This window comes from Giraffa tippelskirchi, chromosome 5, assembly GCF_054371585.1.
Source record: "Giraffa tippelskirchi isolate mGirTip1 chromosome 5, T2T-mGirTip1v1.2.pri, whole genome shotgun sequence".
Taxonomy (NCBI): domain Eukaryota; kingdom Metazoa; phylum Chordata; class Mammalia; order Artiodactyla; family Giraffidae; genus Giraffa; species Giraffa tippelskirchi.
This window is the reverse complement of record NC_137279.1, coordinates 127,508,142-127,534,074: the sequence shown is the minus strand read 5'-3', so window position 1 is coordinate 127,534,074 and position 25,933 is coordinate 127,508,142. Positions and strand designations below refer to the sequence as shown.

General features: G+C 43.9%; 1 protein-coding gene and 1 non-coding gene across 6 annotated transcripts in view; both read left to right on the top strand.

Moving 5' to 3' along the window:
- The first annotated feature begins 7,821 nt into the window (after window positions 1-7,821).
- Window positions 7,822-25,933, top strand: part of LOC145504906 (uncharacterized) — a 35,885-nt gene continuing 17,773 nt past the window's right edge. For all 5 annotated transcript variants that reach the window (XM_081486280.1, XM_081486278.1, XM_081486281.1 and 2 more), the window contains exons 1-4: window positions 7,822-11,000; window positions 19,536-19,684; window positions 20,594-20,690; window positions 25,550-25,733. In XM_081486280.1, coding sequence (XP_081342406.1) covers window positions 10,605-11,000; window positions 19,536-19,684; window positions 20,594-20,690; window positions 25,550-25,648 — 741 coding nt within the window. In that variant the 5' untranslated portion in view covers window positions 7,822-10,604 and the 3' untranslated portion in view covers window positions 25,649-25,733. The remainder of the gene's footprint in view (window positions 11,001-19,535; window positions 19,685-20,593; window positions 20,691-25,549; window positions 25,734-25,933) is intronic.
- TRNAR-UCU (transfer RNA arginine (anticodon UCU)) lies at window positions 11,452-11,536 on the top strand. The gene is given in 2 exon segments: window positions 11,452-11,488; window positions 11,501-11,536. It is a non-coding gene; the product is annotated as a tRNA-Arg (tRNA).

Genomic DNA, 25,933 nt, shown 5'->3' with positions numbered 1-25,933 from the left:
CTATACCTTTTCTCATTTTCTTTCAAGCAATAAAACTCCTGGGCTTTAGCTGGCACATGGCTGGCTGGAATAAAGATTACATTTCCCAGCTCCTGGTGGCTAAGAGTTGCCTCTGTGACTAGGTTCTGATCAGTGGCAGAGGGATCAGGTGCAGCCTCAAGAAGTCAATTACAAGCAGTGGTTCTCTAGCTGAATAGATTTTGCTTCCCCGGGGACACTGGGCAATGTCAGGGGACATTTTTTTCTGTCACACTTGGGAAGAAGGAAGTTACACCGGCAGCTGGTGGTAGATGCCAGCGATGCTGCCAAACAGGACAGGCCCTATGACAATCTGACCTCAAATGCCAATAGTACCAAGACTGAGAAACCCTGCCTTAAGGCAGACAGTGTGCTCATTTTGCTTCTCCCTCCAAATTACTGACTGGAGCGTGGATGTAAAGGCTGGAATCTAAGCTGCCATCTTTGTCCATGAGGTGGAAGCTACATGTTGAGGATGATGAAGTAACAAGATTGAAGAAACCTGGATCCTTGATCATCCTGAAATTGCTATACCAGCCAAGGACACCTCACTTCCACACTTTGTTACTTAATACAGAATGAAGTTTAACTCTGTTGTTTTGGGCTTTCCATCACTTCCAGCTGAATTTCACTGATAAACATTCCTTCCTCCTGCTCCTTTTCCACTCCCCTCAACTTCAGTGAGCCTCTGTACACTCAAACCTCGCTCCTGGTCTCCCCTCCACCTTGTACTCCTTTGTTGCTCCCAGCTTTCACCTCCAGATTGACTCCAGAGCTATATTCACCCATCCTCTACTTCGCTCTACTTTGACTTTGGATACTGGCTCTAAGATCCATCTTGTTGCAGCTCGGAGTCTATCAAGTCCTGCTCCTTCCAGATTCCCAGTCAATCCAGCCAGTCCTATGAACAAGTGCATATCATTTGGGTTCTAAACATTCCTCTGTAACCTAGTTTGCAACATGGTACCACGTTCTCCCAGACTGGGTGCTATCTCTAATGACCAGTACAGGGTGGGTGCCACCAGCAGAGTAGAGTCCTGACCAATGGGAATGGTCCCCTCACTTGAAGCACTACCCTTTGGTATAGTGGTCATATACCCATAGTCATATTATACCTGAAGGATTCATCTGTCTATTCATCTATCCATCCATACATCAGTTCATTTGACACCTGCGTGAGTCGTGTTTAAGGCTGTAGCACAGAATAGGCTATGATGATGCCCTGGAGATCTTTCTACTTATCATCATTGTTTACCACAGGCTGAAAAATGACAAATCATTGGCCACCAAGGAGGATCAGCCAGAGAAGCAGACAGAAAGGACTGGCCCCTCTCTATTTCTTGATGCCTCCCCATTGCTAGTGTTGAAGAACTTGGTATTAACTAGCCCTTTCCTTTCAAATGTGAATTCATTTGTATAATGGTGGGGTCACATTTATACAACCAGATTGTCAGGGATCCAAAAGTAAACCCTTTGTATTCAAGGGCAGATATTCCAGGACAAGGAGGGAAATTTCAGCCAGCATATTTGATAGTGCTTGAGCCTGACATCTTGAAGATATAACAAAATGCATAGAGTGGATTCTTTCAAGGGGAAAGTGGACAAGGACCATAAAATAGTAAAACAAGGAGCATCCCAGTCAATCCTATGTTCGTCAGATGAACTGGGATAAATTCTGAGTCTAGTACCAAATTTCTGCGTCATAACTGTCTGGATCCTTGATCAGATGTGAGGCCTGATGTGAGGACAGAAGCTTCCGACTTAGTCAAAGTAATTTGGAGTGAGAACAAAACTGAATCATCTCAATAATCTTCCTTCTCAGAATATTTGGTGATTGGAGTGGAGGAGGGAAATTGGCTGCCATATTAACAGGAGGAAAAAACTAATATTAAAGATGCGGCATGGGGCTTCCCTGGTGGCTCAGTAGTAAGGGTGGCTCACCCTTCCCCTCCCACACTGTATTGGAGTTGATCCATGTGACCAATAGAACACAGAAGTGATGGTATGTGACTTCTGTGGCTAGGTCATAAAAGCATGTGGCTTCCACCTCTCTCTTAGATCATTCAGTCTGGGGGAGGCCGCCCTGTTGAGAGGGCTGAGGTGAGGAACTAAGCCCTCCTGCCAACAGGTCTGTGAGTGAGTGGAGTCATCTTGGGAGCAGACTCTCCTGCCCCAGTCAAACCTTCAGATACTCACAGCCCCAAACAACCTCGAGAGAGACCCTCAGTGTAAACCACTCAGCTAAGTGGCTCCCTGACCCACAGAAACCGAGATAATTTTATTGTTTTGAGCTGCTAAGGTCTGAGATAATTGGTTAATGCAGCCCTAGATAACTACCGGGCTTCCCTGGTGGCTCAGGGGTAAAGAATTAGCCTGCCAATGCAGGAGACTCGGATTCAATCCCTGAGTCGGAAAGATGCCCCTAGAGGAGGAAATGGCAGATCACTTCATTATTCTTGCTTGGAGAATCCCATGAGGATTGAGGAGCCTGGAGGGCTGCAGCCCATGGGGTTGCAACACAATTTAGCGACTAAAGGCAACAAAGATAACTATTACTCCCCTTACTGTTAGTCAGTGTATGTCAGCAGCTCAGTTAATTTGCACAACAATCCTGTGAAATAGAAATAACTTTCTAGAAAACAAACAAAAAAAGAACTTTCTCCACTTCAGAGGTGTGAAAATGGGTTCAGAGAGTCTAAGTAATTTCCCAGGGTCATACACCTGCCCTCAAATCCTTCTAAACCATGCTGTGCTACACAGTCATGCCTCTCTGAGACTTTTTCTTCCTCCTCTGACTGACTTACAGAGATGAGCCTGGCTGTTCTGACAGTGGTCTCAGGTTTAAGGCTGAAATTATATGCTTGTTATGTATGATTGATTGTTTTCAAACTACCACTGCCTGCAAACATCGTATTCTTACAGATCTTGTGAAGCAGCTTCAAGGACTTGGCAGAGATGAGGTGAAGCAACAGCTTTCTAAAGAAATGGCAAAGAAACAACTAAAAAAATGGACCGTGTTCCTAGCTGAAATCAGAAAGCTGAGGACAAATAACAAGACTTCCGCTGGGACAAAGGATTGTTGGTATCATTTGTGGAGCTGTGTCACATACACACCATGGGGAAATAGCTGAAGCCATCCAAGTGTGGACACCGCTAGCTGGAGGATTTTATCAGTCACGTTGGCAGCCCAGGTGTGGTCATCACCTACCTGTGTCCTTGAGTCTATCTCAGAAGGAGGAAGACAAGCAGGAGTGACTCTCCTGCCAGTTCTGGAGTGGGCTCGGCCTAGGGTCTGTCGGACATAACTAGTAATTAGACTTTTCTTCCCCAGTTCACCACGCAGTGGGGAGTAAAAGGGTATAGTTTTCTCGGAGGTCATTTTTTGAGTCAATAAATCAGATTGATTCAGAGCTTTTCGATGGAATTTTGAGACCTGCTGATTAAGGACTTCACGCTGATAACAGAAGCCAAGTGGATTAATAAGTGTTTGCTACCTAAGCCCTAACCCAGTGCTTCTCAAACTTTAATGCAAATGAATCACCTGAGACATCTATTGAAATACAGATTCGGCTTCAGCAGGGCTGGGGTAGAGCTCCAGGTGAAGCTGATGCTCCTGGGCCGTGGTCAGCATTTTAGCAGGAAGAGCAGAAAGCAATCATTCTCAAACTCGGGTGCTTATGAGAATCACTTGGGAAGTTTAAAAAGCTATAGATGCCAGGGTCCTACCCCCAGAAAGTCTGCTTTAATTGGTCTCATGTCCATCTTGGGCATTAGGATTCTACTGTGGCAGAATTTGAGGACACTGGTCTAACAAGCCCGTTTCCAGTTGTTTGCTGGTTCCCTCCTGATCCTTTTCCTGGGAGAAGCAGCTACAGTTCAGGGTAACTGGTAGCCGAGGGCAGGTGCCTGATTCATCCTGCTGCTCTCTCTGTGGCTCCCCTTCTCATCCGGGGACAGGGGCAATGACTGAGTCAAAAGAAGGATGGAGCACATTCATGTATTCACAGAGAACTCAGTGTAGTGCCCCGCACAATGCATTATGACTTCATGATTACTCTCAATTGCTAAAGACTTAAGATTAGCTAAGTTTTAATAGATGGTTATCCTTTGTGGACCAGGAGTGGAGAAATGCCTTCATTTAATAACTTGGAAGAAAGAGAAGTGGATCTGAAGGGATGGGATTCAAGACCCACTCCCACAAACTGCAAGACTGAAGGCAGAATTAGGACACTGAAGATCAAGTTCTACTCCCAAGATCATTCAGGCAACATTTCTGGAGTGACAGGGCCTGGTGCTAAGTAAGCCTTGGGGAGAACTGATGAAATTAGAAAGCAAGGATGTTTAACTTTCTAGAGCTTTTGGTTTAAAAAGAAGACAAGCTAAGGAATTCCATGGTGGTCCTCTGGTTAGGGCTTCGAGCTTTCACTGCTGTGGGCCCAGGTTTGATCTCTGGTTGGGCAACTAAGATTCCACAAGCTGTGTGACATGGGTGATCTAGCGATAAGAAAGTGTGGTTCCTTCCCCTCAAGATGCTGATAGTCTCGGAGAGGATATAGAAATAAGATAAACAACTATACGACTCCCACCTCCAACCCAGAAGAGGAGCCCGTCCCCACCAGCAGACTTGGCTGAAGAAGAAGGTCTGGGACAGTTTGTGGAGGAGGTGACACGGGCTCATCAATTGCAGGCCCTGTAGCCTTTGCCTTCAAAGGGCTTCAGGATCTTTGTCTCCTGACAAGTCAAACTTACTTCCAGTATCCATCCATGCTCTCCTGTCCAACTTTGCTCAAGATTGCCGAGTACATGGGAGCAAGGAAAGCACTTGTGTTCCTCACCACAGTGTCCCCAGAGACCAGCGGAGCACCCTGGCATTTAGCTGGGCTCAGTGCTTAAGTGAATAAGTGTACTTTTTGCCAGCTCAAAGCCTGAGCAGCTTTGAAGACCCAGGTCATGCTTGGCCTTTGTCTAGCTATCCCGACAGCAGGGAGTGACTACCACCTATAGGAAGGTCCTACATCTTTCTTGAGCTCTTCCGGGCTTGGAAGCCTGGTTGGCAGCCACAAGGTCTGGAATCACAGACATAGTGCTGCCTGCCTTGGACACGGTATACCTGCTTCTGCTTTAGTTTCCCTTTGTGACTAGACTCCTTCTCTGAACACCAGCCTACTGGTCCGAGACTAACCAACCAGTTCTTCCCAAAACCTTCCCTTTGGGGGCTGGATTATGTTCCATTTATCCTCAGCTGTGATTCTTGTCCTCTTGTGAATGGGCTGATGGCACAGAACAATGGAACTGGCCCGAACCTGACTTGGTCACCAGTGCCCTGAACCTCTGTGACCATCTCCATCAACACCTGCTGCAGCCAAGGCCAAGTTAGCTGGACCCTTTCAGACACTGGACTGCTCAGCTGCTGCCATTTCCCTAGCCCTGACCTGTCTTCTTCCTCCATCCTCTGCAGTCTGTTTGCTAACCTTTGCCTGGAGTTCTTTGCAGGCAAGTCGGCCCTAGGTTAGGTAGCCTTTTCCAAATGCAGCTTCCTCCCTGCTTCGCCCTTTCAGGATGTAATCTCAGTCTGTCCCCTTGAAGTCCCAGACCACTGCATCTGTCTCACTCAGACACTGTTTCACCTTGCATCACAGTTGTGTACCTTTCATCATATCTTCTAGGCAGTAAGCCAGGCACACGTCTTTTTTCTTTGTATGTCAACCAGACACCATCATTGCTTGTTGAAGAGATGAAGTCATAAGACAACACTAAGCACAAATCAAATGGGATATAATTTTCCCTGACCCTTGGGCCCCATTTCATCCAGCCTGTGTATCACCTCCTAAATTAACCATTCAAAAACACAGCCATTCTCATGCCAAAAGAAATGGCCTACTGCGTGAAATCCACATTCCTAATCCTGAACCAAGCTTGCCCCCAGCCCCTTTGCCACATCTGGCCTCTATCCTACTTGCCCAGCGACCTGATGCTGCAAACCCTCACCCCAGCTGTACATTCATAAGGACTCTTTTGTGTCTCTTTTCTACATTAATATCTAAATTCCTTCATCCTGGCACTTTTTCTTTTCCTTCGCCTATTCCACCTTGCCACCTGGTATATTAAATAGCTTGCTTAATGGTGAGCACTAAGATTATTAAGATGAAAAAAAGCAATCATTTAAGTGTTGTGAGCAGATTTTGTCTGGCAAGAGAAGAGTCTTCATAAATCCTTCAGGGATGCATTGTTTTTCTCTTGCTTTGGGAAACCATGTGGTTGCACTCAGGAAGATAAGAATCCACACAAGTTTTTTGGGGGAGAATAATGAGGAAACCACGGAGCTGAAGGTAGATGTTTTAGTTGAAGAAGCTGAGCATTCTGTTTGGTACATCATGCAGAAGCTGAGCATTCTGTTTGGTACATCTTGTAAATATGATGTCAACAGCTGAGTAGGAGTCCAGTAGGGAGGTTGAGAATGTTTCTTGAGTTGCAACAAATTTAGCTGACCCTGTATCTGAGGTCAGTTTGTTCCTGCAGAATGTATGCTGCTGCTGCTGCTGCTAAGTCGCTTCAGTCGCGTCCGACTCTTTGCGACCCCATGGACTACAGCCTACCAGGCTCCTCCGTCCATGGGATTTTCCAGGCAAGAGTACTGGAGTGGGTTGCCATTGCCTTCTCCGCAGAATGTATGAGGTTTCTTTATTGAGAGCTGCTTGCTAATAATAACAGCAAACAGTTGTTACACACTTAATGTGTGCCAGGACAGAGAGAAACCCTTGTTAAGGATTAACTCCCATAATCCTCACAACAGCTTTAGAATTTTTCAGAGGTGGAGAAGGCTCAGAAAAGTTAAAGCTGATGTCTTACAAATTACAGGTACAACCGAGACGTGAACACCAGGAGTCTGACTTCACAGCCTATGTTCCTAACTGCCAGTCTCGGAGTGTTTGATTTTTAAAAAAATCTCTTCCTTTACATTTTTTCTTTTAAAAAAGATAATTAGTATAGAGTATATGCTTTTTATTTGGGAATGCAAACTCAAAAACAGTTTACTGGTAGGGATACCCAATCACATTTTGCCACTTTTTCATATGCCGTCTTGCATTAGCTTTCTCCTTGTTTCATAGTCACAGGTATTTCTCCCAAGGAATCTGAAGTGTCCTTAAAGGTAGGGACTGTGTCTTAAACTTCTATTCTAGCTCCCACAGTAGGCCCAACTGTATCCTCCCTAAATACTCCTTGAATTGAATTACACTGGTACTCCAATGACCTTCTCCCTCTGGAGCAAAGCAAAGCTAGTGAAAATAAATAGAAATACAGTGGATTTCTAGAGATTCTGGGGAAGGCTGAAGCTGCTTCTAAGCACTGCAAATAGAACTCAGTAACTTAAAAATAATCCTTCTATACAAACATGAGAAGTGCTACTGCAGACTCCCAGAGGGGTATAATGATCTGAAATTAAAAATAAGACACCAAGATGAAATAGGGTTTTGCTGCCCAGGGAACTCAAATTGTAGCTGGGTGAAGATCAGCTGGCTCACAGGTGGTTATATAGTCCGTGCTTTGGCTCCCTCTGTCGGCAGAAAGGAAGAGGTTTGTCTGTTTTTACCTGTAGGAATTCTTGGTGCAAGTTATGTGATGGCTGTTAACTGCCTGAGAAAATTCAACTCTTAGATTTAGGAAAGGGGATGAGAAAACCTACTGGATCTTTCTCCTTAGATGGAAAACTAAATACAGATTTTCATTCCTTTTACATGCTAACATTGCTGCCTCTAGAACCAGACTCACTACAAACCACTTATCGCCAGAGAACATACATAGCACTTGTTCTGCCATGGCTTTCCCAGGCATCTAAGTGTAAGATGTAAAAGAGTACACCTTGATTGCTCACAGAGTTGGTCACACCAGACCTGGTTTTTCCACACTGTCTGGTAACCTTGTATCTTGGTAATGTTTTCCATGACAAAGACAAGGGGTTTTGATCTCAACTACTTAAAGGAATCAAATATCTAAAAATTATTTGCTTGATTTATTAAGTGGAATTAAGGACAAACACATCTTTCCTTAACATGTCATTTCTTTTTCTATTCCCCCTTCCCAGACCTTTCATATACGAGTCTGAACTGTTAATCATGTCAATAATTCATCATTTGTGATTTGGCTCCAATGCTCCCCAAATTCCTTTGTATGGTATTCCAAGGAAACATTAAGCCATTGCAATTCCAAGGACTAGTGAAGACTCTAAGATGCCACTAATGCCTGGCACATTTCCAAGTTCAAAAAAGATTAAACAAAAACACTCTGAAGTCATTTGCTATTTTAAGAGTTAATTTTGTATATGTCAGAATTTCTCCTTCCTGCATGTGAGGATATTTATTTCATTCATCTTAAAGGGGGCATAATGATGTTTTACATAAAGTGTTTACTGTCAAGAAACTTTATGTATTATGGTAAAATGAAACCTGGCATCAGTCTGGGCTCTGGCATTGTTTGGAGAGGCAATGAACACAGGCCCTTAGCATCCCTGCACGTTCTTGCTGAGTGTGCTAAGAATGTAAGACCCTGCTCACTTGGGTCATTCTTCCAGGCTGTGTTTGCAGTGAGCAACCTTGAAGGATTAGGGAATGTCTCTCTATGAGACAAAGAGCTGGCTTGCTTACTGCTTGCTATAAAATGGCAGGTTCCCCAAGATCAGCATTCCTCTTATGTAATGCAACCTATTTTGTATGCAATCATCCATCTGAGCCCCCCCACTTCCTTCCTGTAAGAACTGGGGTTCAGAGAACTGATACAATCATGTTAACACTCTGGTTATGGTGATAGTCTTTCATCTCTGACCCAGGAGTCCTATGTGTTCTGTCAACATCCATGAAACTGGCAAGATGTCATAATCGGCAAGTAGGGTAAAATAGATGATTCTTCAAAGTTCTTGTCACACTCCAGCAGGGCCTCCCTATACAAGTCATTCAAACTCTTGAGCTGCAGTTTCCCTTCCTTATAAAGAGGATGATAGTATCTGGCTCATAACATTGCAGTGGTTCAGCTCAGTTCAGTTGCTCAGTCGTGTCTGACTCTTTGCAACCCCACTGACTGCAGCATGCCAGGCTTCCCTGTCCATCACCAACTCCTAGAGCATGCTCAAACTCATGTCCATCAAGTAGGTGATGCCATCCAACCATCTCATCCTCTGTCGTCCTCTTCTCCTGCCTTCAATCTTTCCCAGAATCAGGGTCTTTTCCAAGGAGTCAGTTCTTTGCATCAGGTGGCCAAAGTATTGGAGCTTCAGCTTCAGCATCAGTCCTTCCAATGAATATTCAGGACTAATTTCCTTTAAGATTGACTGGTTTGATCTCCTTGCAGTCCAAGGGACTCTCAAGAGTCTTCTACAACACCACAATTCAAAGGCATCAATTTTTCCACGCTCAGCTTTCTTTATGGTCCAACTCACCTCCATACACGATTATTGGAAAAACCATAGCTTTGACTTGATGGACCTTTATTGGCAAAGTAGTGTCCCTGCTTTTTAATATGCTGTCTAGGTTGGTCATAGCAGTTCTTCCAAGGAGCAAGCGTCTCCTAATTTTATGGCTGCAGTCACCATCTGCAGTGATTTTGGAGCCTAAGAAAATAAAGTCTGTCACTGTTGCCACTGTTTCCCCATCTATTTGCTATGAAGTGATGGGACCGGATGCCATGATCTTAGTTTTTTGAATGTTGAGTTTTAAGCCAGCTTTTCACCTCCTCTTTCACTTTCATCAAGAGACTCTTTAGCTCCTCTTCACTTTCTGCCATAAGCGTGGTATTACCTGTATCTGAGGTCATTGATATTTCTCCTGGCAATCTTGATTCCAGCTTGTGTTTAACCCAGGCCGAAATTTCGCATGACGTACTCCGCATATAAGTTAAATAAGCAAGGTGACAATATACAGCCTTGACTACTCCTTTCCTGATTTGAAACCAGTCTGTTGTTCCATGTCCGGTTCTAACTTGCTTCTTGACCTGCATACAGATTTCTCAGGAGGCAGGTCAGGTGGTCTGGTATTCCCATCTCTTACAGAATTTTCCACAGTTTGTTGTGATCTACACAAAGACTTTGGCGTAATCAAAGTGAAGTTAAATAAGAATGCACTGATCCTTACTTTACTCGACCCTTCCTGGGTGCTGCCTCCCTCTTTCGCACTGGGAGAGGGTGCGAAAGGCACGATGTAGCTGGGCAGAGTGGAACGGAGTGGGGGACCACAGGGTGGGCTGCAAACTAGCCTGAAGAGATAACACATTAGCAGCCTCGCAATTTCTAAGCAGGCGGGCTCGGAAAACCGCAAGCTGATTGGAGCGGGGGCCAAGGGTTTTGTATGCAGAGGCGTTCGCAGGGCAACCACACGGTTTTTACTTGGCTCGTCTATTTCAAGTGGCTTTCGGGGCGTACTGATAGGAATTACACGGAGCACTGAAACCCCAGGTCCCCTTAGACAAACCCTTGGATTCGTGGCGACCGCGCCCTTTCGAGCAGAGGGAGCGTACCCGAACTATGGCTGCGCCGCCTCCCGGAAACCCCGCGGCTGCTCTCGGGCACGCGCCCCCCGACTGCTCGCGACCGCTCACGCATGCTCCCCGCGCTCCCACGCGCGCAGGCCCTTCACCGCCGCCGCCCACGCAGCCGCGTGCTCTGGCCGCGCGGACTCGGCGGCTGCGCTGCGCCCACCGAGCCAGCTGCCGACGCTGGGACGAGCTCTCGGAGGATGCTGCAGCGCGGGGCGCGTCGCCCCCCTCAGTCCACCAGGGCCCGGATACCTCAGAAATTCGGCTCTGGGTCTGTGGGGAGCGAAATGCAACCCAAACTCCATTTTGCCGAACCCCGCGCAAATAAACACGCACAAGCATTCACACAGACGTCGCCGCGACCCGCGCCCGCCGCGGCGGATGCTGGCCGCGTGCGGCCAGGGAAGAGCTCGGGACCCGGGAGGGGTCGCTGCTCGGGACCGGCCGCTAAACGGTGCGACGTAAGTGCCCGGCGTTACCGGCCCGGCTTAAAGGCGCAACTGCCGGCCAGAGGCCTGTAACCCCGGGGCGGGGCCAGGCCGGGCGGAACCGGCCGAGGGAGAGCGGGCAGGCGGGGAAGATCGGAAAGGAAAATAGCCGGGGAGGAAGAGCGCGGGCTTGATTTGTCCTGGTCGGCCAGGTACGGCGGCGCCCATGGCGGGCGGGAGACCGGGCTGCGGCTGCGCTCAGGCTCACCAGCCCGCGTCCGGCGCCCTCCCAACCGCCCTTCTCTTGCAAGGCTACGCCAACTTTATTAAAAGGCGGTCGCCGAATGAGGACGGGCGCCAGCGGCCGATGTTTGGAAGTGTCCTGGCCTCAGTGATACAGACCAACAGTTACGGGGGCGGTGGGAAGGGCGCAGGGCCGTCGCCTCTGGCTTAACAGAGCAGATGCGCGAAAACTCCAACAGGTGGCTCCGTGGCGCAATGGATAGCGCATTGGACTTCTAGAGGCTGAAGGCATTCAAAGGTTCCGGGTTCGAGTCCCGGCGGAGTCGGAGGCTTTTTTTTCCCTACACCTGTTTTATTTTCTACACCAGTCATTTCTCTCCTTTTCTTAAAGGGTGTACACTCGCCTCGCATTCTCTGTCCGCTCTCCCCACTGCCTTGGGCTTTCTGCAGCTCTTTTTCTTCTAGTCGCTTGCACCTCTAGTCTATCCCTCCCCCTGCTTCCCTGGCTCGGTGGCTCTGGTCCAAGGCCCTGCCGACTCCGGAGCCTGATCCAGGAACTGGGAAAAGCAGCCCGGGTGGCAACGAGGCAAGGCCTCGCGGTTTCGGCCCAAGCAGAACGCGGGGATGGCCCCGGTCTCGGTTGTTCGGGAGAGCTGGCTCCAGACCCCTTCGCCAGGGGCGCGATCGTGGCTGCTAGGGAGGGAGGGGCGAGCGAAGGACAAGACAACGCGCCCACACGGTGAGCAGTCCGCTAGCCCAGAAGGCCCCAGATTGTCACGAACTGGAATCCCCAGTGGGATCCTGTCACAACTGCAGATTTCTGGGCGTCACTCCGGGACTCTAATTCAGTCCAGTGGGGCCCAGGAATCTGACTTTCGAATAAGAACGCCTGCTTTTCTCCTCCATGATACCGGTGCAAAGAGACCCAAGGTCCACTCTGCCTGTCAGCTCCTCTAGGCATGGCTATCTTGTACCTCTTCTGACAGATTCTTTACCGACTGAGCTACCGACGAAGCCCTTCTGACAATTCATGTCTTTGCACGAGATTAGGGTTCTATCTCGATGAATGCGAATAAATCAGTGAATGAAATTTTAACAGTGCTGTAACAAACAATTCATGCAAAAAATACAAAATCCCAAATTGTCAAAAAAAGTACAGGGAAAACTAAACATCTTTGTTCTTCCTGTTTCCCAGCCTTTCAACTCTATAAGCCATCAGTGAAAATGGTTTCTTGGAAATATTTTCGGATTTATTTTATGCCCATGTCAGCATTTCTGCATCTACCCTCTTTATGTTTGTCGATGTTATTGATGTAGGTGGTTTCGCATTGCCATTGGTGGTAGGCTATGCTTGCTAACTCACTTATTAGTGCAATAGAACTGCCTTGTTCCATTGTACCTAAGTATCATAATGATTTAATAATCCCCAATAGTTGGCCGTATTTTCCTAGTGTTTCAGTGAACATCCTTATTCTTATATTACTGTACACAAGTGCAAATTTATCTGTAGGATAGATTCCTAGGAAATTGAATTTCTGGGTCAAAGTCTTGTTTGTGCATTCTTTGATCAGTTCAGTTCAGTTCAGTCGCTCAGTCGTGTCCGACTCTTTGAGACCCCATGAACCGCAGCATGCCAGGCCTCCCTGTCCATCACCAACTCTTGGAGTCTACCCAAACCCATGTCCATCAAGTCAGTGATGCCATCCAGCCATCTCATCCTCTGTCGTCCCCTTCTCCTCCTGCCCCCAATCCTTCCCAGCATTAGGGTCTTTTCCAATGAGTCAACTCTTTGCATGAGGTGGCCAGAGTATTGGTGTTTCAGCTTCAACATCAGTCCTTCCAATGAACACCCAGGACTGATCTCCTTTAGGATGGACTGGTTGGATCTCCTTGCAGTCCAAGGGACTCTCAAGAGTCTTCAACACCACAGTTCAAAAGCATCAATTCTTCGGCACTCAGCTTTCTTCACCGTCCAAATCTCACATCCATACATGACTACTGGAAAAACCATAGCCTTGACTAGACGGACCTTTGTTGGCAAAGTAATGTCTCTGCTTTTAAATATGCTATCTAGGTTGGCCATAACCTTCCTTCCAAGGAGTAAGCGTCTTTTAATTTCATGGCTGCAATCACCATCTGCAGTGATTTTGGAGCCCCAAAAAATAAAGTCTGACAGTGTTTCCACTGTTTCTCCATCTATTTCCCATGAAGTGATGGGACCAGATCTTAGTTTTCTGAATGTTGAGCTTTAAGCCAACTTTTTCACTCTCCTCCTTCACCTTCATCAAGAGGCTCCTTAGTTCTTCTTCGCTCTCTGCCATAAGGGTGGTGTCATCCACATATCTGAGGTTATTGATATTTCTCCTAGCAATCTTGATTCCAGCTTGTGCTTCTTCCAGCCCAGCATTTCTCATGATGTACTCTGCATAGAAGTTAAACAAGCAGGGTAACAATATACAGCCTTGATGTACTCCTTTTCCTATTTGGAACCAGTCTGTTGTTCTATTTCCAGTTCTAACTGTTGCTTCCTGACCTGCATACAGGTTTCTCAAGAGACAGGTCAGATGGTCTGGTATTCCCATCTCTTTCAGAATTTTCCACAGGTTATTGTGATCCACACAGTCAAAGGCTTTGGCATAGTCAATAAAGCAGAAGTGGATGTTTTTCTGGAACTCTCTTGCTTTTTCGATGATCCAGCGGATGTTGGCAATTTGATCTCTGGTTCCTCTGCCCTTTGTAAAACCAGCTTGAACATCTGGAAGTTTATGGTTCACGTATTGCTGAAGCCTGGCTTGGAGAATTTTGAGCATTACTTTACTAACGTGTGAGATGAGTGCAATTGTACAGTAGTTCAAGCATTCTTTGGCATTGCCTTTCTTTGGGATTGGAATGAAAACTGACCTTTTCCAGTCCTGTGGCCACTGCTGAGTTTTCCAGATTTGCTGGCATATTGAGTGCAGCACTTTCACAGCATCATCTTTCAGGATTTGAAATAGCTCAACTGGAATTCCATCACCTCCACTAGCTTTGTTCATAGTGATGCTTTCTAAGGCTCACTTGACTTCACATTCCATGATGTCTGGCTCTAGGTGAGTGGTCACACCATCGTGATTATCTGGGTCATGAAGATCTTTTTTGTACAGTTCTTTTGTGTATTCTTGCCACCTCTTCTTAATATCTTCTGCTTCTGTTAGGTCCATACCATTTCTGTCCTTTATCGAGCCCATCTTTGCATGAAATGTTCCCTTGGTATCTCTAATTTTCTTGAAGAGATCTCTAGTCTTTCCCATTCTGTTGTTTTCCTCTATTTCTTTGCATTGATCACTGAGGAAGGCTTTCTTATCCCTCCTTGCTATTCTTTGGAACTTTAAATTCAGATGGGAATATCTTTCCTTTTCTCCTTTGCTTTTCACTTCTCTTCTTTTCACAGCTATTTGTAAGGCCTCCTCAGACAGCCATTTTGCTTTTTTGCATTTCTTTTCCATGGGGATGGTCTTCATCCCTGTCTCCTGTACAATGTCACGAACGTCTCTCCATAGTTAATCAGGTATTCTGTCTATCAGATCTAGTCCCTTAAATCTATTTCTCACTTCCACTATGTAATCATAAGGGATTTGATTAAGGTCATACCTGAATGGTCTAGTGGTTTTCCCTACTTTCTTCAATTTAAGTCTGAATTTGGCAATAAGCAGTTCATGATCTGAGCCACAGTCTGCTCCTGGTCTTGTTTTTGCTGACTGTGTAGAGCTTCTCCATCTTTGGCTGCAAAGAATATAATCAGTCTGATTTCAATGTTGACCATCTAGTGATGTCCATGTGTAGAGTCTTCTCTTGTGTTGTTGGAAGAGGGTGTTTGCTATGACCAGTGCATTTTCTTGGCAGAACTCTATTAGCCTTTCCCCTGCTTCATTCTGTACTCCAAGGCCAAATTTGCCTGTTAGGCCAGGTGTTTCCTGACTTCCTACTTTTGCATTCCAGTCCCCTATAATGAAAAGGACATCTTTTTTGAGTGTTAGTTCTAAAAGGTGTTGTAGGTCTTCATAGAACCGTTCAAGTTCAGCTTCTTCAGCGTAACTGGTCGGGGCACAGACTTGGATTACCGTGATATTGAATGGTTTGCCTTGGAAACGAACAGAGATCATTCTGTCGTTTTTGAGATTGCATCCAAGTACTGCATTTCGGACTCTCTTGTTGACTATGATGGCTATTCCATTTCTTCTAAGGGATTCCTGCCCCCAGTAGTAGATATAATGGTCATCTGAGTTAAATTCACCCATTCCAGTCCATCTTAGTTCGCTGATTCCTAGAATGTTGATGTTCACTCTTGCCATCTCCTGTTTGACCACTTCCAATTTTCCTTGATTCATGGCTTTCATAGAGATTGTATCCATTTTACTGTCACTAACAGTGATAAAAGTGGCATTTCAAATTTGCTTAGAAGAGGAGGAATGTTCATTGTCAGTGATTCTGAGTCAAAATTCTCACTTCAGTCCTTTTACAGAGGTATATTTCAGATGAAGAAAATACAAATATGACCATCAAAAGCACTAAAATAAAATGTTAATGGAGGAGGAAATGGCAACCCACTCTGGTATTCTTGCCTGGAAAATTCCATGGACAGAGGAGCCTGGCAGGCTACAGTCTATGGAGTAGCAAAGAGTAGGGGATGACTGAGTACATGCACACATGCCTCTGTAAGGAATTAGTGATGTGCAGAAAATACAAATACTTCTGGGGAAGGTAGTTAACCATTTTTCTTCATTAACAGTCTAATTTTAGTTTCATGTAATTGCCCTGTAAGGGCATGCATAAAGAGCTAAAACAAAGCAGTTCAGAGCATTGCCTGAAAATCTAGGATCTGGAGGTTAAAATAAATAATTTTTTTAAATAAATAAATACGTAGTCCTAGTTAGCTAAGGAATCACCAAGCCCGTAGGATATTACATAAGAAGGAAAGGACTAGCAAAAATCATCCTGAAGGAGAAGATGACACTGAAAAAGAACATTGAAGATAAATTTTATAATCTTACATTTAAAAAAACCCTTCCTTTGTTACATGCTGAAAATAACAAAACCGGAGTTCATCAATGTTTGGACTCAAGAGGGAGGGGGGATATATGTGTAATTATAGCTGATTTGCATCATTGTACAGCAGAAAACACAACATTGTAAAGCAATTTTCCTTCAATTAAAAAATAAATTTAAAAAGTTGTAAAAAAAAAATGTTAAGAGGTTATTTAATAACTTGAAGCAATATAACTCCAAACGTAGACGCCACTAAAAAATCAATAAATCCAAATATATGGATTTCTGTAAGACAAAAAAATAAAATACCATAAACAAAATCAAAAGACAAACTGGAAAAGAACAATTATAATACATATCACAAAAAAGGGCTGGTTTCCTTAGTGTGTAAAGAACTACTTCAAACCAATAAGAAAATGACCAATGATGGAATAGAAAAATTACCAAACCCACCACACACACAGTAGGTATCTAGAAAATATTTTTGGGTTTGTTTTCTTTTAAATAGACATCATATTTTGGCTTTAACTTCTTTTTTTAAAGTTAAATCTGATAGTTTTATAGACAACCAACATTCCTGTGCTATTTATTGCACTAAAGTACTCACCTACTTTTCTTGTTTTTATTTAAAAAAATGTTAATTTAAATACAGTTGATTTACAGTGTTGTGTACAGTATAGTGATTCAGTTATATATAAAAATACTTTTTTTTACATACTCTTTCAGTATAGGTTATTATAAGATATTGAGTATAGTTCTAAATCTACTGTTATTTTGTATATAGTAGTCTGTATTAGGTTGCGGCTGCTGCTGCTAAGTCGCTTCAGTTGTGTCCGACTCTGCGCGACCCCATAAACGGCAGCCCACAAGGCTGCACCGTCCCCGGGATTCTCCAGGCAAGAATACTGGAGTGGGTTGCCATTTCCTTCTCCAGTGCATGAAAGGGAAAAGTGAAAGTGAAATCGCTCAGTCGTGTCCGACTCTTAGCGACCCCATAGACTGTAGCCTACCAGGCTCCTCCATCCATGGGATTTTCCAGGCAAGAGTGCTAGAGTGGGGTTCCATTACCTTCTCCGTGTATTAGGTTAATCCCCCTCTTATCTTTTTGGTAACCATAAATTTGTTTTCTTTGGCTGTGAGTCTATTTCTGTTTTGTAAATAAGTTCATTTGTATTGTTTTTAAAGATGCATAGAAGTGATATCACATGCTATTTGTCTTTGTTTGATTTAATATGATAATCTCTAGGTCTATCCATGTTGCTGCAAATGGCATAATTTCATTATTTTTTGTGGCTGAGTAATATTCCATCATATGTGTGTGTATGTGAATACCACATCTTCTTTATCCATTCATCAGTCAATGGACGTTTAGGTTGCTTCCATGTCTTGGCTATTGTAAACAGCACTGCATTGAACACTCGGATGCAAGTATGTTAATTCAAGTTAGAGTTTTCTTCAGATATATGCCCAGGAGTGGGTTGCTGGATCATATGACAACTCTATTTTTAGTTTTTAAGGAACCTCTTTAGCGGTCTCCACAGTGGCTATACAAATTTACATCCCCCTCCAATGTGTAGGCGAGTTCCTTTTTCTGCACACATTCTCCAATATTTATTATTTGTAGACTTTTTAATGATGGCCATTTTGACTGGTGTGAGGTGATACCTCACTATAGTTTTGATTTCCTTTTCACTAATAATTAACCATGTTAAGCATCTTTTTGTGTGACTGTTGGCCATCTGTATGTCCTCTTTGGAGAAATGTCTGTTTAGGTCTTCTGCCCATATACTGATTGAGTTGTTTTTTTGATCTTCTTAAGCTGTATGAGCTGTTTGTATATTTTGGAAATTAATCTCTTGGTAACATTGTTTGCAAATATTTTTTATACTCTGTAGGTTGTCCTTTTATGGTTTCCTTTGCTTTGCAAAAGCTTTTAAGTTTAATTAGGCCCCATTTGTTTATTTTTGTTTTTATTTTCATTACTCTAGGAGACAGGTCCAAAAACATACTACTGTAATTTATGCCAAAAAGTGTCCTATCTTTTCCTCTAGGAGTTTTATGGTATCTGGTCTTACATTTAGGTCTTTAATCCATTTTGAGTTTTTTATACAGTATTCAAGATGTTCTAATTTCATTCTTTTACATGTAGCTGCCCAGTTTTCCCAGCACCATTTATTGAAGAGACTGTCTTTTCTTCACTGAATATTCTTGCTTCCTTTGTTGTAGATTAATTTTGACCATAAGTGAGTGAATTTACTTCTGGGCTTTCTTTTCTGTTTCATTGATCTGTGTCTGCTTTTGTGCCAGTATCATACTGTTTTGATTACTGTAACTTTGAAGTGTAGCCTGACTCCTCCAGCTCTTGTTATTCTTTCTCAAGATTGTTTTGGCTATTAGGGGTCTTTTGTATTTCCTAGAAATTAAAAATTTTTTGTTCCAGATCTGTGAAAAATGCCATTGGTAATTTGATAGGGATCACATTGAATCTGTAGGTTGCCTTGGGTTATATAGCCACTTTAACAATATTGATTCTTCCAATCCAAGAACATGGTACATCTTTTCATCTGTTTCTTTCATTTATGTCTATAGTTTTTGGAGTACTGGTTTTTGCCTCCTTTGGTAAGTTTATTGCTAGGTATTTTATTATTTTTGATGTGATGGTAAATGGTATTTGTTTCCTTAATTTCTCTTTCTGCTATTTCATTGTTAGTGTATAGAAATGGAACAGGTTTCTAGATATTAACTGTATCTTGCAACTTTACTGATTCATTGATGAGCTCTGGTAGTTTTCTTGTGGAACCTTTAGGGTTTTCTGCATATAGTATCATGTCACCTGCAAACAGTGACAGTGTTAGTTCTTCCTTTCCAATCTGGATTCCTTTTATTTCCTTTTCTTCTCTGATAGCTGTATCTAGGATGTCCAAAACTATTTTAGTATGTTGAATAAAAGTGGCAAGAGTGGGCACCCTTGTCTTGTTCTTGATCTTAGAGGGAATGTTTTCAGCTTTTCATCAGTGAGGGTATTAGCTGTGGGTTTGGATGTGTGTTCAGTGTCAGCCCTCTGAATTATGGATCCCAAGCTGGAACAGCACAAGATGGGAGGCTGGATGACCAGTTCAGGGCTGTTGAGGTCATCTAGGTAGGAAAATGATGAGGGCTGGAACTAGGGAGGTGGTTTGGAGAGAGGGTAAGTATACAAATTGAGGGATATTAAATGAGGCCAAATTGATAGGACTTGATGAATTAAGTGATATATAGAGGAGCAGGGGCAGTCAGAAAAAAACTCCCATTTCTAATCAGGGACTATGGGTGGATGCTGAAGCAGTCACGAAGGAGACAGACAGACAGAGAGAGAAGTGGATCAAGTTCAGATTTGCATGTGTTGAGCCTGAAGTCTCTGTGGAACATCCTGGAGAAGATGCACAGTGGCAGTTGATACGCAATGCCAAGTACGTAGCAAGCTCTCAGTTAATACTTACTGAATGAAAGGACTAAAAGGAAAGTAGGTATGTAGGGAAAGAGGGAAGAAAGAGAAGGTCTGGAGCCCAGGAGGCTGATCTAGGCTTGACATTTAAAATTCATTCACCTACAGATGGCACCTGAAGCTCTGGACCATGTGAGGTCATGCGGGGGAGTGTAGATGGTGTATGGAGAGATGAGGGTTGAAGACAAAAACCTGGAGCATAGACAGTTGAGGGATAGTCAAAGAATGAGTTCTTCAGAGAGAACAAAAAGAGTAGCCAGGGAGGTATTAATAGGAAGAAATCCAGCAAGAAGCGTTATCTCCAAAGACTGATGGAGTAAGTTTCCTCTTGAGGAGGACCGAGTCAAGAGGAAAAGGAAGACATCTCATATTTTTCTAAACACCTGCTTCATGCTAGCAACTTTATTTAACCTTTGCCATTTAATTATCCCCCTGATCCTAAAAAGTACAAAATCTCCCCATTTTACAGATGAGAAAGTTGAGGTGCAAAAATGTTATGGGGGTAAGGTAAAAGGATTAGCCTAAGCATGAGGGAAGAGTGCCTGCTCTTCTGAGGCAAGCAGGAAGAGGGCAAAGCTTAAAGCATGAAGATGGAGAAGGGAAAATTATAGGTTTCCATGTTTGAGGACCTGTTTCCTTTGTGACCTCTTTCACTGCTCTGTCTCACATACTCAGAATTCAGGAAGGTATTGACAAAGTGGGAGCTCTGCCCCAAAGGTGGAGACATTCCTATCTTAGTGCCACCTATAGCCAGTACAGACCTTAAAAGACCAGGGGCTCAGAGAGGTTTCATTCCAGCTTCCTCTTGATCTGAGGCTTTCTGTATCAAACAATTAAAAAAATATTTTACAACTTCTTTCACTTTCTATGGCAGCTACTTGATCAGGAGACCCAGGCTCCTTATTCTTCCATCTTCAAAATGCAACTTCCACCTCATGGTCCAAGATGATTGCTGCTGCCCCTGCCATCAGGTCAGCATACTAGTTAGTGGGGAGAAGGTAAAGGGACATTTCAAGCTCACCATTCTTTGAGGACACCTCCCAGAAGTTGCACAAACCACGTTCATTCACATCCCATGGAAAGGTGGGATCATTCCCAGCTAAAAATCATATGTTCTGTAACTGTAAAAGAAAGGGTTAAAGTCCAGCAGTTTCTGCTGGTGATGCTGAAATAGGTATGCAGATAGCTATAGTGCATAGCTAAAATGAAAGTCGAACAGAATTATACATATTGGCTCTGTGACTTTAGGCAGGCTACTTAGTCTCTCTGTGCCTTGGTTTCTTCATTAATAAAATGATGATAATAGTAGGACTTATCTCCTAGGTTTACCTAAAGGTTACCTAAATTGTTATATATGTATGTACATTTCATACATACATAAATACATACATACATAATGGTTACATAAAATAAGTTGTATTTGTAAGTCCTTAGAAAGTGCCTGGCACTTAGTAAGTGCTATAGTGTTTATTAAAAACAAAGTAAAAATAAGCAGAGTCAAATGGGAACTCCAAGAATGCACGTATTGGTGGGGAAAAAACAAAAAATATTTTATGAAGAAATGTAGAGCATCAGCTCATTGATGCCTGGGATGGTCTTAGTCCTTCCCTGGGCACCCCGAGCGCCTGGCCTATTGCCTTGCACAGAGAAGATGCTCAAAGTACTGGTTTCTGAATGGGTTTGAAAGGTTAGTAGTATTTTGTTAGGTGGGTTGGAGGCAAGGAGAATACTCTAGGTGGAGTTAACCATATGAACAGAAATAAAAGGTGAAAACTTACTATATCCAGCACAGTAGCTAGCGTGCATAGAATGTGGTATATGTTGACTAACCTAACACTCAGTATCAGCTAGTTTGGTTTGGCTGAAATCTGTCAGTTGGGTCCAGGCAGAAAGACACATCACTTCAGGGAATGTAATATGGGGAACTGTCATATGGGTGATCAAAGTGTAGGTAACTCAGAAATTCCAACAGTAGGAAACCTCTTATTACCCCAAGTGCCAGCGGGACATGGGAGGAGGTGGTGTTCCCAGAACCCAGAATCCTGAGGTATCCAGTGGTGGGGGATTGCCTGGTGGGAGCTGGGAAATGGCAGAGCTGCAACCCAACCCAAGCCATAGAGGGAGAGAAATACCCTCTTCCCTCCTTCTGTCCTCATCTTAGGTCAGTGTCTCACTGGAAAGTCAATTTGGCATCTGGGAAATATCATTTCTTGAAGGCCAGAGCAGAGCAGTGAGAGAAACAGGCAGATGACCAGCAAAAAGGCAGTTTGGAGCATAAGCAGGGGAGTGATGAATATAAGCCTGTGGTGGTGTCCTTTTATGGAGTCTTGAATGTCAGATCTTGAATGTAGGGGTTACCTCATGTTTTGTTAGGCAGAGGTGGGCCATAGAACATAAAAAAGCAGAAAGACATTGTTAAAACCATTTTAGGAAGACTTCCCCAATGGGGAAGATGGAGAACAGGGAAATAGTAGCTTCGAATACCTGTCATGTGCCAGGTATGGTGCTAAGCATTTATCTCAGAAAGATGATGTGTCTGGTTCTGGATATGCTGAGTTAGGACTTCACAGTAACATGGATGGGCATGTTACAGAGTTAATAGGAAATTTGCATTTGGAGCAGAGGTGTAGAGATTTAAGGGTGGATGGACTTCCCTGGTGGTGTACTGAATAAGAATCTGCCTGTTGATGCAGGAGACATGGGTTCGATCCCTGGTCCAGGAAGATTTCACATCCTGTGAGCAACTAAGCCCATGCACCACAACTACTGAAGCCTGCGTGCTCTAGGGTCCACGAGCCACAACTACTGAGCTCACGTGCTGCCGTTACTGAAGTGTGCACCTAGAGCCTGTGCTCCACAACAAAAGAAGCCACATTGACAAGCCTGCTCTCTGCAACTAGAGAAGACCCATATGCAGCAACAAAACTAAGTGCAACCAAAAACAAATTATTTTAAAAAAAGAGATGTAAGGATGGAGACTTTGGTGTTTTCTGCAGAGAAGTGAGAGCAAAGCAGGAGAGGGAGAACAAGACATTCAAGTTAGACAGTATAGAGGAAGAAGATAAGAGGGCAAGGCATTATGGGAGACTAGCAAGCAGTGGGCAGAGTAAGAAAACCAGTGAGAAAAAGAGTAGAGAGATAGGAGAAGCAGAAAGTTTATCTTCCTGCAGGCGCCAAGAGGCTGGAGCTTCAAGAAGGAAGGGTCAGTAATGTCAAATAATATTTCCTGGCCAGAAGAGATAAAGACAAAGATAAAAGCTATTGAATACAACAGCTGGATGCATGGAGGAATGGTTTCTCTTGATGGATTAGGTCACAGAAGGAATAGTGGGAATTTCCTTGGCTGGGAGTGGCAGGTGCAAGTAACAGGAAGAAAAAGAGTAAAGAGATAAAGAAACCTCTCACCAATGGATCCAGATTGATTCAGTTCAGTTCAGTCACTCAGTCGTGTCCGACTCTTTGCGACCCCATGAATTGCAGCACGCCAGGCCTCTCTGTCCATCACCAACTCCCGGAGTCTACCCAAACCCATGTTCATCGAGTCGGTGATGCCATCCAACCATCTCATCCTCTGTCGTCCCCTTCTCCTCCCGCCCCCAATCCTAGCCAGCATCAGGGTCTTTTCCAGTGAGTCAACCCTTCGCATGAGGTGGCCAAAGTATTGGAGTTTCAGCTTCAACATCAGACCTTCCAATGAACACCCAGGATTGATCTCTTTTAGGATGGATTGATTGGATCTCCTTGCAGTCCAAGGGACTCTCAAGAGTCTTCTCCAACACCACAGTTAAAAAGCATCAATTCTGCGGCGCTCAGCTTTCCTCACCGTCCAACTCTCACATCCATACATGACCACTGGAAAAACCATAGCCTTGACTAGACGGACTTTTGTTGGCAAAGTAATGTCTCTTTTTAAATATGCTACCTAGGTTGGCCATAACCTTCCTTCCAAGGAGTAAGCGTCTCTTAATTTCATGGCTGCAGTCACCATCAGCAGTGATTCTGGAGCCCAAAAAAATAAAGTCTGACACTGTTTCCACTGTTTCCCCATCTATTTCCCATGGAGTGATGGGACCAGATGCCATGATCTTAGTTTTCTGAATGTTGAGCTTTAAGCCAACTTTTTCACTCTCCTCCTTCACCTTCATCAAGAGGCTCTTTAGTTCTTCTTCACTCTCTGCCATAAGGGTGGTGTCATCCGCATATCTGAGGTTATTGATATTTCTCCCGGCAATCTTGATTCCAGCTTGTGTTTCTTCCAGCACAGTGTTTCTCATGATGTACTCTGCATATAAGTTAAATAAGCAGGGTGACAATATACAGCCTTGACGTACTCCTTTTCCTATTTGGAACCAGTCTGTTGTTCCATGTCCAGTTCTAACTGTTGCTTCCTGACCTGCATACAGGTTTCTCAAGAGACAGGTCAGATGGTCTGGTATTCCCATCTCTTGAAGAATTTTCCACAGTTTATTGTGATCCACACAGTCAAAGGCTTTGGCATAGTCAATAAAGCAGAAATAGATGTTTTTCTGGAACTCGCTTGCTTTTTCGATGATCCACCGGATGTTGGCAATTTGATCTCTGGTTCCTCTGCCTTTTCTAAAACCAGCTTGAACGTCTGCAAGTTCACGGTTCACGTATTGCTGAAGCCTGGCTTGGAGAATTTTGAGCATTACTTTACTAACATGTGAGATGAGTGCAATTGTGCTGTAGTTTGAGCATTCTTTGGCATTGCCTTTCTTTGCCAGATTGATTAGGGAGGAAAATGTATCCTTAATGGGGGTGGAGGACTGGGAGGGGCTGAAATACTTGAGATCAAGAGTTTATAGTCTTTGGAGTCTACAGGACTTTGAAGCCACCTCAGATAATTCCAAAGTGCAGTCAAGGCTGGGTTAGAGCGAACTGGAGGGAAGGCTAACAGGAGAACAGACTGGGATAATCAAAGTCCAGAATCTTGACTACTGAACAGTTTCAAGCAATGAGTCTAAGTCCATGATGGTGACTGACTGAGGTGGAGTGGAAATAGGGTGACAGAATTGATGAGACTGAGCCTGAGAAACTGCAGGCTTGTGTTGTTTCAGTTGCCTTTGGACAGATCAGGATAATGATTTTCACTAAAGGAAAAACCAAGAGTCAACCTTAAAGGACTATAGTCAGGTAAAATATGTGAAAGGGTTTAAATCATGATTCAGCAGTCACCAAAGCATGAGGAGAGGCACTGGGCCTGTTGTGTACTATCTTTTCACCTCACTTGGACATCCACCTCCCTCCTGGCAGGTGAGGGCAGCTGACAGTTGAAGCAGGTTAAGTGGCAGACTTGGCTGGAAGGGCAGATGTTACAGCTACATCAGCCAAAGTTTGGATGAGCTTCACATTAGAGAATTAAGCTATGACTAGTTCTCCTAGCTCTCTGTTTCAGAGCCAGCCATTTTGATTTGTGTACACATAAAAATGTATACACATACATTTAAGGGAAAAAATAGGTTTTCCTGATAAAACCTTAACATACAGAAAAATTTTATTAACTACAGTGTGTACCTTGTTTTTGTTCTCTTAGTACATTACTCCTGTGAACTTCCCTGAGTTACGGGGGTGGAGGAGTGGATGTAGGAGGGAGGGACTGAACAAAACTCCATATAAACATTTCTTCGTATAGATGACTGCACGCACATCTTTCTCCTGCCACTGAAAAAGGTTGAGGAACACCTCAGTCATTTGTAATAGTCCTCACTGTATTTGGGAGCTAAAGTTCATATGGTAATTTGGTAATTGAACTAAATCTAATTATAGTTTTCATAATCCATGTTTCACTTTTCTTCCCTTAATGAACAAGACCTCAGAATTTGAGTACATTGCATGGGATCTGAGGTCAAGATTTTGGCACCTGAACCATACCAGCTTCTGCTTTGCAATTCTGCCCAGGAGGTTGTAACCATAAGGAAGATGAATCAGTGGAAAACAAAGTGTACCACTCATGTAATAGCTTTAGAAGAGCACCCTGACTGCACACTTCTCAGGTAAGCTGCGATTGAATGACTTATGCCCCTGTCATCCCCTACCCTTCATAGAGAAAGCCTGGCTCAGGAAAGCCCAAATTCTGATTTCCCACCTCATTTGGAAGAGAGAATGATAGGCCTGCCCCCTAACAGGGCAAAAGTGACCGACTGCAGATGGTTTCTGACCTTTTAATACAGCAGCCCTGTTTATTTGTAAAAGT